General features: G+C 36.8%; 1 protein-coding gene and 1 long non-coding RNA gene across 4 annotated transcripts in view; both read right to left on the reverse strand.

Moving 5' to 3' along the window:
• Nucleotides 1–14,683, reverse strand: part of LOC141377726 (uncharacterized) — a 187,866-nt gene that overhangs the window by 119,211 nt on the left and 53,972 nt on the right. The gene's annotated exons all lie outside the window — the stretch shown is intronic.
• mmp16b (matrix metallopeptidase 16b (membrane-inserted)) overlaps nucleotides 1–14,683 on the reverse strand; it is a 48,216-nt gene that overhangs the window by 20,735 nt on the left and 12,798 nt on the right. For all 3 annotated transcript variants that reach the window (XR_012390288.1, XM_695689.11, XM_009296801.5), the window contains exon 2: nucleotides 2,746–2,894. Coding sequence is in view for 2 of the 3 variants with exons in the window: in XM_695689.11 (XP_700781.6) it covers nucleotides 2,746–2,894 (149 nt within the window). In the remaining variant the exon portion in view is untranslated. The remainder of the gene's footprint in view (nucleotides 1–2,745; nucleotides 2,895–14,683) is intronic.

The raw sequence follows: 14,683 nt of genomic DNA on the forward strand, positions 1-14,683 counted from the left end.
CCAGTCAAATAACAAACCAACCAATCCAATAACCAACCAACCAATGAAATAACCAACCAACCAACCAATCTTAAATGACCCAACAACCAACCAATCAAATAACCAACCAACCTCCAACCAACCAAACAACCAATCAAATAACCAACCAGCCAATCAAGTAACCAACCAACTAACTAAACAAATAAACAACCAACCAGTCAATAAAAAAACCAGCTACTCAAATAGCCAACCAACCAATCAAATAACCAACCAACCAGCCAACCAATCTAATAACCAACCAACCAATCAACCAAATAACCAACCAGCCAATCAAATAACCAACAAACTAAACAAATAACCAACCAACCAGTCAATAAAATAACCAGCCACTCAAATAACCAACCAACCAATCCAATAATCAACCAACCAATCTAATAACCAACCAACCAACCAATCAAATAACCAACCGACCAACCAACCAACCAACCAACCAGCCAATAAAATAACCAACCAATCAATTAACCAACCCACCAACCAATCCAATAACCAACCAATCAAATAACCAACCAACCAGCCAATAAAATAACCAAACAACCAACCAATCAATTAATCAACAAACGAACCAACCAATTTGAATAACCAAACAACCAACCAACCAATCAGATAAACAACTAAGCAACCAACCAATCAAATAACCAACCAATCAATAAAAAAAGCAACCAACCAACCAACCAAGCAATCAAATAACCAACCAACCAACCAACCAACCAACCAACCAACCAACCAAACAACCAACAATCCAACCTACCAATCAAATAACCAATCAATCAACCAACCAACCAACTTAAATAACCAAACAACCAACCAGCCCAGGGTCCTCATAAACCAAAACAGTTTAAAATTGAAGTAAATTAATTTTTTTCACAGTCAATATTTGCCACAGGTTTCCTCTGAGTGTTGTGTTTAAATGTTAGGTTAAGGTAAAACAATATAACCAGTGTTTTTTACAGCATCAAATACTTTATGTCAATGGAGAGTCCTTATAAGCAATTAAGACAAAAATATGCCCATATCCCAGCCATTAAACACCATATTATAATCATCAACATCAGAATAACTCTACCATCATGAAAATGTGTCATTAAAATTCACTGCCTAATATTTATATATATATATTTTAACTAAATGTTAAAAACCGCTGGGGTATTTCAATCCAAATGCACTTGCAGGTTGCCAGATTGACGAAACTTACACAAATGAGCATGTGTGATGATCGAATGGTACACTGCAAGGTGGTCAGCTAATGTTTATGTCTGAAATGTTTATATTGTTGGCAAATAAAAAAAGACTCATGATGATAAATTAAGTTAGACAACGTTGATTAGTTTGTACAACCCTAGAAATATAAAGATAATGGATTTATTTACATAGCTGAATATCAAAAACAAGGCCTCGTCTTAACCTATCATTACTATACCAAAACAGAAAAAGTTTAAAGAGAACTGATGCTCATAACACAGTGACAATGACTGGAAAATGGGATGTGGAGTCCAAGCTAAACATACGAAAGCAGGGCTGAAATGTTCAGTCTGAGTGATTCATTTGACTTTAACACTGATTTAATAAATGACTCATTTCAGGACAGTCTGTCATTTGTGTCCACGTGAATTAGGACAGATATAATAACCATGGAAAATAGATATTGTGTCATTATTGTGTGAGTTAATGTTTGATATTTTAAGCAAATTCATCATCATTACAGCTGAGCAGGTGCCAAAACACCACCTGACTAAACACACAGCTTTTCTGACTTTTTTTGGTCTTGTTTCTCATCCAAACATCTAAGGATTTCCAAATCAAGAAGCATTTTCTAGACCAGCAAAACAAGCTAAATAACCTGCAAACGGGCTAAGCAAAATATATTATTATTCAAAAGGAAAAACAACTATTTTGCTGATACCATTGGCAGATTGTTTAGCTTGTTTTAAGGAAAAATAATTTAATTTAGCATGTTATTTCTGAAAAAAATACAACAAATTTCGATTGTCTACAAAAAAATACATATAAATAAATGTCTACAAAAAATAAATCCACAATTTACGGTAAAAATAGAGTACAAACTGTAAAAGCGATTTCTTGTTTTTACAGTAAACTACCAGATTTCATTAATTTATAGATAATATGTCTGTATTTTGAATTACCAGCATCTACACATCTTTTGTTACACAGATAGACACGTTAACACAGCCATATGCAGGTGGTGATGAGAAGGTTACATGATGAAATAATGCCTAAACAACTGTTCCCACAAACAGAGAAGTGTATCAGTGTATAGAAGGTGCTCAGTGTCATTCACACAGCTACTAAACACCAGTATGAAAACACACATAAGTCATAAAATAAACATTGTTTATCCACATTAGATGCAACATAAATCACTTTTGTACATAATTGATGGGGAAACAACTAAAAAGATCCATATTAATGTCAACAAAAAGCTTAAAAAGTAATGTGCCATGCAGGGAATTCTGGGAAAGTCAATAATATATACAATATATAAAGTTTGTATATATAAAGCTTTCAACCATTCAAATAAAAAAATTAACATTTGTTTTTTATATATATATATATATATATATATATATATATATATATATATATATATATATATATATATATATATATATATGTATATATGTTCATATATTTGTATATAGTTGTATATTTATGAACTTTTTGTGACTGTATATGCTTAAATGTACTCACTCTATAGTATACTTGTTTAGAGTCCCTGTGATGTTTAGTCCATACTTGTGCTGCATGGCAGCAATAGCAGAATGCATGGTTTGGGCTGATCGCTGGGCGGCCATGTTGGGTGGTGTAGGGTGAAGGTAGCCATACTTCTGCAACCACACCTGCAAAACACAGAACAAACATCACAAGCCTGATCGGGAAAAACTCTGAAACTTTGACATCAATTTATTGTGGTTGTCATCAGAATACACACAATGGGCTCTATTTTAACGATCTAAGTGCAAAGTCTAAAGTGCATGGCGTAAAAGGGCATGTTTGAATCCACTTTTGCTGTTTTAAGGACAGAAAAATCCGCTCTGCACCCCGGCGCATGGTCTAAAAGGGTTGTGCTTATTTTCTTAACGAGTTATGGGTGTGTTGTGAGAACAAACCAATTAGAGTCTCGTCTCCCATTCCCTTTAAGAGCCAGCTGTGTCGCTCCACAGTGCATTTGCTGTTTAAATGGCGGACTTTGTAAGTGGAAAAACTGAGCCCTTCCCTAGCGAGAAAACAGTTAACCAGTTAAACTCTGCTGCTATTTTGGGATTTCCGCTTGGATTTTGCCTACCCAAATTTAAAAGCTTTCCAATTTCCACATGCAGAGGTGTAAATGCAAAAATTTGGTATCATTTTAAAGAAAACCCTTTGAATTTTCATAAAACACTATTGAAAGTGGTTAAAATATCTGTATATGTTGTCTGTGTTATAATAAACACCTAAAAAAAGAGGCGTTTTTTGTGTATTTTTTTATAAACTCAAATTTGAAAGTGTACCTTTTAGGTTCTGTACGGTCTAGCATGCTGTAATTAATTTTGGTGGTTCCTGCACATGTCTGTAATCACAGGAAAAAAGAAAAATGTCTCCACCATAATCTATGCAAAAGTTATTGTATTCCAACTGATGAGAGGTGCTATACAATCCACAGGGATCAATCCTTGTTTTCATATTTCACTATTCTTTTGTTTGATCAAACATAATTCACTGTGTTTGGACCACGTCAGACATATAAAAGGATTACTTATGCACATCACCTCAAAAACAGAGGAGAAATGGCCCTGAAGCGCACAGCATAAGGTAAGAGATGACAGCTGTCTGTGCTATCTGGGGCTGCTTATTGATCATAAATGTATTGTTTTCACTTCTACGCCATGGAAACACCGCGATTCATTCAGCAACTCAGTTTGATATGTGAATATAATTCAGTAAAAAGAATGCTAGAACCGTATGAGCATCGGCAAGAGCTTTCATTTGAGCTAAAAAATATGAAAAAGTGAATAATATGAAAAAATAATATGAAAAATATAAAAAAGAACCAATGTTCAATACCCAGCTCGGGTCTCCAAAATACTGTGTATTTAAGTTGTTACAACCGGCTCAATGTTGCAACATTAGAGAGACAATACGGACCAGGTAAATTGAAAAGAGAAATGATTTATTAACAAAATGTATAATTAACAAAAGTATTTAAAGCAATCAAAGTCAGTATAGGTGAAAGTCAGTAGTGAAAAGCATGTGTATGGAAGTGTATTGAGCTCATGATCCAAACACAACTAAAACAAATCAAAAGCGCCAAGCAGAGACGTCCGGCTAATCGAGCTCTCCTAGACAGAATGCCGGACTCCTTATAAACACCCCACGATGAGTCTCAGGTGGGATGACCCACCCACCAATCTGGAATCATGCATGCAGGCTCTGCAAAAATCACACAAAAAACACACACATACAAACAGGTCCCACATGGGACCTAACAAAGTGTTCATAACTTTTGTACAGTTGGATAAAAACCAAAGTTATGCATATTTGCATAAAATATAGACTCTACACTTTCAAATGAAACCACTTACGAAGGTCTGGTGCAATGCTAGCCCTTTAAAGCAAAAGTTGATAACGTCACCGACCTGGTACTGGGTCTGCAGAGTTGAACTGGTAAAACAGAGCATCTGCAGTGCGATGATAGAGAATGAGCCTCCTCCATTCAGCCTCTTTACTTTCTCTTTACTATTACTCTTTACTTTAATCCTTTACTTTGGTGGAGTGAGGAAGCAGTGGAAACTCACTGAAGACATCCATGAGCCTACATATTTAATTTAGTTTAAGCGCAAAGATTTATTTCAAAACTATTTCTAAATTCAGTACTAATTTGCAGCAAAAGAATAAATGAACAATAATAATGAAGTGTGGTCAAAAAACAAAGCAAAAAAAAACCCCCTGAACTACATCTAAACACACATCCTATCTGTAGGATACGAATTATTGAAAATTAGTGTAAATCATGAACATGCACTCTTTTTATCTTATTAAAAAAACACAACATCCTCTACACTGCCTGACTAAAGTTTTGTCGTCGATCCCAGTGGTAAGATCAACAAATAATAATTGACTTAGTTGATCATTTGGAAAAGTGGCAGAAGGTGGATTTTTCTGATGAATCATCTGTTGAGCTGCATCTCAATCATTACAAATACTGCAGAAGACCTACTGGAACCAGCATAGAGCCAAGATTCTCACAGAAATCAGTCAAGTTCGCTAAAGGAAAAATCATGGTTTGAGGTTACATTCAGTATGGGGGCGTGCGAGAGATCTGCAGAGAGAAGGGCAACATCAACATCCTGAGGTATCAAGACATTTGTGCTGCCCATTACATTACAAACCACAGGAGAGGGACAATTCTCCAGCAGGATAGCGCTCCTCATACTTCAGCCTCCACATCAAAGCTCCTGAAAGCAAAGAAGGTCAAGCTGCTCCATGGTTGGCCAACCCAGTCACCAGACATGAACATTATTGAGCATGTTTGGGGTAAGATGAAGGACGAGGCATTGAAGATGAATCCAACGGCTCTGGAAGTCCTGCAAGAACGCTTTCTTTGGCATTCCAGATGACTTTATTAATCAGTGGTTTGAGTCAGAGATGTATGGATGCAGTCCTCCAAGCTCATGATGGAGTCAGACACAAGATTCAATCTGTCTCCACTGCAGCAGGACTTTATATTCTATACTGGACATTATTTCTGTTCAGTGATGAGACTTTAGTCTAAGCAGAGTCAGACCTTACTGTCCTAATTAAAGAATTAAAGATCAAGGCATGCTCATATTTTATAGTGGTAAAATAAGCGTAATCTAGAGGCCTTTGCCTTTTATATAAGCCACTTTTGATACCAAATGATCAACTAGAATTCAAGTTATTATTTGCTGTTCCTTTGGATAGGCAACAAGACCTTTGTCAGGTAGTTTTAATAGCTATGCATAGTCCAGCCCAGACAGAACAAGAGCTCAGACCAGCATTTGCATTTACTTTATATAAATAATGCAATGAAGCTGTAGATAGAAATAATAAACAATACCCAGCGCAGCGCTGATGTTTAAGGTTTACGATGCACAATGCAGCACTAGATGAACGCCGTTATTTTATATTGCAGAAATATTAGTGTGTATTCAGCACAAGGCACAACCAGAGAGCGATAAAGCTGAAGTGTGAGCAAAAGAACATTTTATTAACTCTCTTTGTTGCGTCGATGAACTGTAATGGCGTTCTAGGAGAGCGGTGATTGGAGAAGAGTGGTTTTCTGAAGGTGCATCTTAAGATCATTTCATTGCAGACAACATTATGCTGGAAAGAGCTTTTAAGATAATGCACTTGAGGTCAAACATGCTTTACAACAATCCATACACAAAAAGGCAAAGTAAACGCTTTAGTGCTCTGCTGAGATCAATAATTCAATATCAATGTCTGTACACGTACACATGTAAATATATGCGTGTGTTATATAATTAAGTTGTAGCTGGGTTGTAATTGATTGATTATCTGGATTATGTAGTTGGGTAATTCTTCAACTACGGGCACTTTTATGTCCTTTGATCATATAAATATATATATCCCTGCTAAAAAATCGGCTGGTTTTAGCTGGTCGACCAGGCTGGTTTTAGAGGGGTTTTGGCCACTTTCAGGCTGGTTTCCAGCCATTTCCAGCCTGGTCTTAGCTGGTCAGGCTGGGAGATGACCAGCTAAAACCAGCTTGACCAGCCTAGCCAAGCTGGGAGACCAGCCAAAACCAGCTATATCCAGCTTAAACCAGGCTGGTCAAGCTGGTTTTAGCTGGATTTGGCTGGTCATTTTCCAGCCTGACCAGCTAAGACCAGGCTGGTTATATTTGCAGACTGTATACCACAAACCGATGTTTAAACCCCTTATAAAAGTGATATTTTTTTATAATAGGTCCCTTTTAACTTCAATGTTGCATTTTATAAACCATAAATACTGTAGTACATCTACGTCAGCCTGCTTGTCTTGATGAGAAAGCAAAAGTGGTGGAGAGGCAGATTGATTCTCCAGCACTAATCAAAGCCGCGTCTCTAACGAACACAAGGGCTGATTACTAATTTATATGAAGAAAACACAGATGTGCCATGGAGCCGCAGGGGTTTGCTATAACCATGGTGATAAAGAGTCGTAGATGGAAGCAACTTTGTTATCCTGCGGGTGCTGTAATCGCTCTCTTGTGCAGCTATAAATACAGAGCTCAGTCAAAAGCAAAAGACTTCAATGAATGGAGAGAGAGAGAGAGAAAAAAAATATATCTGCATCGTTAATATACTCAATGTGTGTCAAATAAAAGCAGAATTTGCTCTGCGGGTAAACACACGGGTGCTCTGATCCTCATGTTTATTCATGAATGAAAGGATGTAATGAAAAAACAAGCTTGATAGGTGAAAAACGAAGCGTCTCGCAAACATGACTGTATAATTAACGTCTTCTTTGCGGCACCAAAAACCAAATCTCTTCAGGATTTGTTTATGTATTTGATATTAGGTTTTCTATCTTTTTTTGCTCAAAATTAGTATGCATTCTGCCTCGCAAACATTCATTTTCATGTTCCTTCAGCTTAGTCTCTTATTTATCAGGGGTCGCCACAGCGGAATGAACCGCCAACTATTCCAGCATATGTTTTACCATAACTATTCCCACTACAGCGGCTACCACTACTACAACAACCACAACAACTACTAATCATTACTACTAAACACATGCGGGCATTTCTTCTCTTTCTTTCTTTCTTTCTTTCTTACTGGACAAGTTTGCAGTAATAAAAACAGGAGACGCATTAGAAATATATTTATTATATACATGAGCAATAACAGACATGCGTTAGTGATCCACGAGTCACAATATACAGCCATATTGCACCACTAAGAGTGTAATATTGCATTTATACAACAGTTAGACAGCATAATCGTGAATACAAAAAAATTATTATGCATTCTGCCTAGCAAACATTCATATTCATGATCCTTCAGCTTAGTCCCTTATTTATCAGGGTTCCCACAGCAGAATGAACCGCCAACTATTCCAGCATATGTTTTACTTTAACAATTACAGCTATTTTCACTACAGCGACTACCGCTACTACAACAAACACAGCTACTACTAATCATTACTACTAAACACATGCGGGCATTTCTTCTTTCTTTCTTTCTTTCTTTCTTTCTTTCTTTCTTTCTTTCTTACTGGACACGTTTGCAGTAATGACAACAGGAGACGCATTAGAAATATATTTATTATATACATGAGCAATAACAAACATGCGTTAGTGACCCACGAGTCACAATATACTGTCATATTGCATCGCTAAGAGTGTAATATTGCATTTATACAACAGTTAGACAGCACTAAGATTCATTTTCATGTTCCTTTGGCTTTGTCCCTTATTTATCAGGGGTCGCCACAGCGGAATGAACCGCCAACTATTCCAGCATATGTTTTACTATAACAATTACAACTATTCCCACTACATTGACTACCTCTACTACAACAACCACAACTACTACTAATCATTACTACTAAACACATGCAGGGATTTCTTCTTTCTCTATTTCTTTCTTTCTTTCTTTCTTACTGGACAAGTTTGCAGTAATGAAAACAGGAAATATATATATTATATACATGAGCAATAACAGGCATGCGTTGGTGTCCCACCACTGACAATATACAGCCATATTGCACCGCTAAGAGTGTAATATTGCATTTATACAACAGTTAGACAGCATAATCGTGAATATAAAAAAATTATTATGCATTCTGCCTAGCAAACATTCATATTCATGATCCTTCAGCTTAGTCCCTTATTTATCAGGGTTCCCACAGCGGAATGAACCGCCAACTATTCCAGCATATGTTTTACTATAACAGTTACAGCTATTCCCACTACTACTAATGAGCAATATCACACAAGTAGCAGTGTGATATGACTGTATGTGGGCACTGGTGGGATGCATGCGAGTGACAGCCATATCATTCTGTATCCACTGATCATTCTTGAAATGTTTCAGCAGCTTCATTGGAGTTCACCTGTGGTCAATTCAGTTGATTGGACATGATTTGAAAAGGCATACACCTGTCTAAGGGCCCAGGGTTGACAGTGCATGTCAAAGCACAAATCAAGCATGAAGACAAAGGAATTGTCTGTAGTGATCAGACGGAAGATACTCCTTGCCTGGAATCTGCCAAAAGGCATCTGAAGGACTTTCAGACCATAAAAAACTAAACTCTCTGGTCTGATGAGACTAAAATTGAACTCTTTGAAGTGAATTCCAGGCGTTACGTTTGGAGAAAACCAGGCAGCGCTCATCACCAGGCTAATACCATCCTTACAGTGAAGCATGGTGGTGGCAGCATCATGCTGTGGGGATGATTTTCAGCAGCAGGAACTGGAAGACTAGTCAGGATAGAGGGAAAGATGAATGCAGCAATGTACAGAGACATCCTGAATGAAAATTCTAAATTGAATGCTCTTGACCTCAGACTGGGGCGACTGTTCATCTTCCAGCAGGACAATGACCCAAAGCACACCACCAAAATGTCAATAGAGTGGCTTCACAACAACTCGGTGAATGTCCTTGAGTGGCCCAGCCAGAGCCCAGACCTAAATCCTATTGAACATCTCTGGAGAGATCTGAAAATGGCTGTACACCATCACTTCCCATCCAACCTGATAGAGCTTGAGAGGTCCAGCAAAGAGGAATGGGTAAAAATTCCCATAGGCAGGTGTGCCAAGCTTGTGGCATCATATTCAAAAAGACTTGAGGCTGTAATCGCTGCCAAAGGTGCATCAACAATGTATTGAGCAAAGGCTGAGAATACGGATGTACATGTGATTTTCAGTTTTTTTATTTTTAATAAATTTGCAACAATTTCAAAAACTCTTTTTTTCACATGGTCATTATGTGTAGAATGTTGAGAAAATAAATTAATTGAATCCATTTTGGAATAAGGCTGTAACATAAAAAATGTGGAAAAAGTGAAGCGCTATCAATACTCTCCAGATGCACTGTACATCCGACAGATTGCACTATTGTGTCTTTCTTTTTTTTCTTTTATAACCTGTTTTAATACATTTCCATCTGTTTTTATCCGTTTTAATCATTTTTATTATTTTAATCATTTATATTTTTATTCCTGTTAATGTAAAGCACTTTAAATTGCCACTGTGTATGAAATGTGATATATAAATAAACTTGCCTTGCCTTGTCTTACCAATACATGCGTCCTTACCTAAAGATTTTTGTCTTGTTTCTGGTCCAAATATCTAAAAACTCTTAAATCAAGAAGTAAAATAATCTGCCAATGCTGTAAGCAAAATAAAATGTTTGCTTTTAATTAATATTAACTTGATTTTTCTCCTTCTAAGCAAATCCTGATTTAAAATAAGGTTTGATTTGTAAAGCGAGCTGCTGGAGGCAGGTTTTGTTGACGCTGAAAGTGCTTAGTCATTAGATCATGGTGCGCATCCTGTCACGCTCTCACCCTGGCATGACAACATGAAAACGATCAGTACACAGAAGCTGCTGCCACTTTTATAACAGATGGCGGAGACTGACAGAAAATGGGCATGACGAGATGATGATGAAAAACATCCTTCTGGCAGACGCTGGAGCAACACTGTTCCTTATGGAGACCCTTGAGTGGATCCGCTCAGATGAAGATCCAGCAGAAATACATGATGTCTTGGATGAGAGTAAGGCATCTGACGAGAGGTGTGCTGCTTATATATTCTATATATTCTGTCATGACTGTCAGTGACCACCTGAGGGGGCTGTAGTTCAATGGACACTGAGTGGAACTACAGCGCCCAAAAAGACTACATTTCCATACATTCTTTCGCGCACACACCCGGTCTGTCATATACACTGATTGCAATCACAGCTGTCTCTGTTTCCCTGTTAATTGCCTGGACTATATATTCAACCATTCCACCTCTGTTTGTTAGTTGGTTGTTGTCTTTCTTGTACCCAGTAAGTCTGGTTTTCCTAGTTGTTGTTCCTGATCTTGCCTCGTATCTTGCTTTAGTCTAGTTCATGTTTATCTATCTCAGTGTTTTGTTTTGTTGTTTATTTGTTACTTTGCACTTTGATATTTTGGATTTTTGTTCACTGTTTTTGCACTTTTAATATATTAAAATCTGCACTTGAATCCGCCATCTTTTGTTCCCGTTTTTGTTATTGTTTTGATCATGCCTAACGTGACATTCTTATATATTCTATAAGCACAGTCAAAATGTCTAGTCATTTATATCTGCAGTGCTGCAACAGTAAATACTATAGTTTATGGTTGAAAACCTGAAACTTTTAGTGAAAATTGTTGACTAATGTACACGCACCGGCCATTTTATTAGGTACACCTACTACTCGTTAACCTAAGTTTCTAATCAGCCAATCACATGGCGGCAACTCAATGCATTTTGGCATGTAGACATGGTCAAGATGATCTGCTGCAGTTCAAACTGAGCATCAGAATGGGGAAGAAAGGTAATTTTGAATGTGGTTGTTTGTGCAAGACGGGCTGGTATTTCAGAAACTGGCGTCAACACCATGAAAGCATGGATCCATTCTGCCTAGTATAAACCGTTCAGGCTTTTAGTGGTGGTGTATTGGTGTGGGGGATATTTTCTTTTCACACTTTGGGGCCATTAGTACCAAGTAAGCATCCAGTCAATGCCACAGCCTACCTGAGTATTGTTGCTGACCACGCATGTCCAGCCCTTTATGACCACAGTGTCTCCATCTTCTGATGGCAGCAGGATAGCATGCCATGTGATAAAGCGTGAATCATCTCAGACCGGTTTCTTGAACATGACAATGAGTTCACTGTACTCAAAGGGGTCTAGGTACTAGTAATGTGTACCTAATAAAGTGGCCGGTGAGTGTAAATTCTATTATTTCCAGTGATATGGTTTTAATTTCTATTTTGTTTCTAAGTAAAAGCCAAAATAAGACCAAATACAGTTACAATTACAGTTTCCTAGGTTAAATTAGAATAGAATTCCCATCATAAATGTAGAATAGAGTCCAATATTATAGAATAGAATTAGAATAGAATAGCATTCCTGTCTGCTCGTTGTAAAATTACATAGCAGGCTGAAATAGAATAGAACGATGTTTATTAAGTCTGTTTTTAATAGAATAGATCTGCATTCTGCATTCCTTGTGTACACTTACATAACTGGATGAGCTAAAATAGAATAATATAGATTACAAATCTTGTCATTTCAGTTCATAATTAAATAACAGTAGAAAATCCTTCTAAGTTCAAAATTGCAAAAGATAATACAATAGAAAAGAACAGAAAACCAGTCTATCCTGCTCAATGTAAAATAACATGAACAGAACAAGAATAGAACAGAACAGAATAGAATAGAGTAGAATAGAATTTCTGTCTACCCTGTTAACAGTTACTGTATAGAAGAGTTTTAATTTGAATAAAATAGAATAGATACTATAATAGAATTTCTGTCTACTCTGTTCACAATTATGAAAGAGGCTGTTTTAGAATGAAATATAATAGACAAGCATAAAAGAATAGCATAGATTTTTTGTCTAGCCTGTTCATAATTATGTATAAGAATAGAATTTCTATCTACCTTGTTCACAATTATGGAAGAGGTTATATTAGAATAAACTAGAATAGATAAAAAATAGAAAAGAATAAAATAGAACATAATAAAATAGAATATAATAATTATGTCTGCCTTGTTTATAAATACGGAAAAGATTATATATTAATAATAGAATAATATAGGAAAGCACCGATGAGAGTAGAACAGAACAAAATAGAATCAAATAAAATTTCCTACTATCCTGTTCACAATTACAGAAGAGGTTAAATTAGAACAAAATATAATAAATAAGAATAAAATTGAATATAATAGAATTTATGTCTGCCTTGTTCACAATTATAGGAGACGTTATATTAGAATTAAACAGAATAGATAGATAAAAGTTCTGTCAACCTTGTTAAGTAATAGATTAAGTAATAGATTATATTAGAGTAAAATATAATAGATACGAGTAAAATAGAACAGATTAGTCGAGAATAGAATAGAATTCCTGTCTAGCCTGTTCACAATAATGGAAAAGGTTCTAATAGAATAGAATAGAATTGAATTTCTGTCTATTCTGTTCACCATTACAGAACAGGTACAGTACAGAACAGGAGTCCAACTAAGCTAAACCGGATCTTTTGATGGGATGGTGTAGAAACATCTAATGGGACTGAAAGCTGGAAAGCAGCGCACATGTGCAGTGACGTAGAACTGGCATGATGATGGGTGACTCATCCAACGAGATGTTAATGATTAAAATAACAGTGTCATTTCAAACCTCTCCTGCTGTGAGTAAATTAGCGCAAGACAATATTGCCTTGGACTTTAATTCAGACACATTGTGTTTGCAAGACGAGACATTTTTACTGCATTATAAATAAAGGCAGTGCGTCACAAAGCATTTATGCCCATCTTCTCCTGATATTAAGTGTGGTGCATTATTTAAAACTAAGTAGAAGTAGAAGAATGACTGGCTAGTACTGTATGTACGTCATCTTGTAACAGTAAGAAAGATGAATAAATATGATTTGAAGTTGTGCGCATTTATCAACCTGATCACTTTATTTATTAAATTCTTGATTCTGATTGGATGGAGGGTGTGCATATGGTAGTTCCAGTCAGTTTTGATCACAGTTCGAAATAAGTGCACTTTCCTATTGTTTTAGAGAACCCAGGCTGATTGCGAATACGTGCTCAGGTATACATTTCTGGGCACAGTAAAATACGTAACTGGAGGTGCGTCTGCTAACAGTTTTTGTTTTTGCAAATTCACTAGAGCCCACTGTGTACGCATTTTGAATGTCTCAAATTTCTCTTACGTAAATCCAGCAGAGGGCGCAATATATACTTCAGCCGACCAGCCCAGCTTGCCATCGACTGAATAACTGACCGACTGACCTGCCCACCCCCTTCCCTAAACCCAACTGATAGTGTTTTTTTTAAAAGCAATCTAGAAAAAGAAAAGCCATTGCAGCCGCATGATTTCACTATGTCGTTATGAGCCTGTTGTTTATTTATTTATTAATTTTTGGGGGGGTTTTGTTTTACCTGGTTTCTGGAACCATTCTTCACCGAACTCAAACCCGTCTTCATGATCAACTCTGCTTGATCATGCGGCGGCGTCATACCACCCTGTAGCGTTCGTTTTAAAAACTAAATGCATCCAGACAAACACCTGGCTACAAAATTCACGCTTTTCAGAAATGCCGACAGGTGTACATATCCACAATAAGCCTGTGTTGGTTTAAATTATGGTTTAGTCTAAATCTCATCTTCTTTATTCTGCAGATAGAGCTGCTATTCCATTCTGCAGAGAGCAGGCATGAGTTTCAGCTGTGTCCTCTTTATTTTCTGTCAGATTCAGGCTCAAACTGATATGGCTAACCACTACTCTGACTGACAGTATTTGCACAACAGTAAAGCATGCTAGTAGAGGTGTGACGCTTTCCAGCGTGTTTCACAGACATCAAATAGACATCTAAATGTAGGCAGCTTGGCTAAAACAAGGCTATACTTGGGGTGACAACTATGTTCAGACGT

This window comes from Danio rerio, chromosome 2 (genome assembly GCF_049306965.1).
Source record: "Danio rerio strain Tuebingen ecotype United States chromosome 2, GRCz12tu, whole genome shotgun sequence".
NCBI classification, from domain to species: Eukaryota; Metazoa; Chordata; class Actinopteri; order Cypriniformes; family Danionidae; genus Danio; species Danio rerio.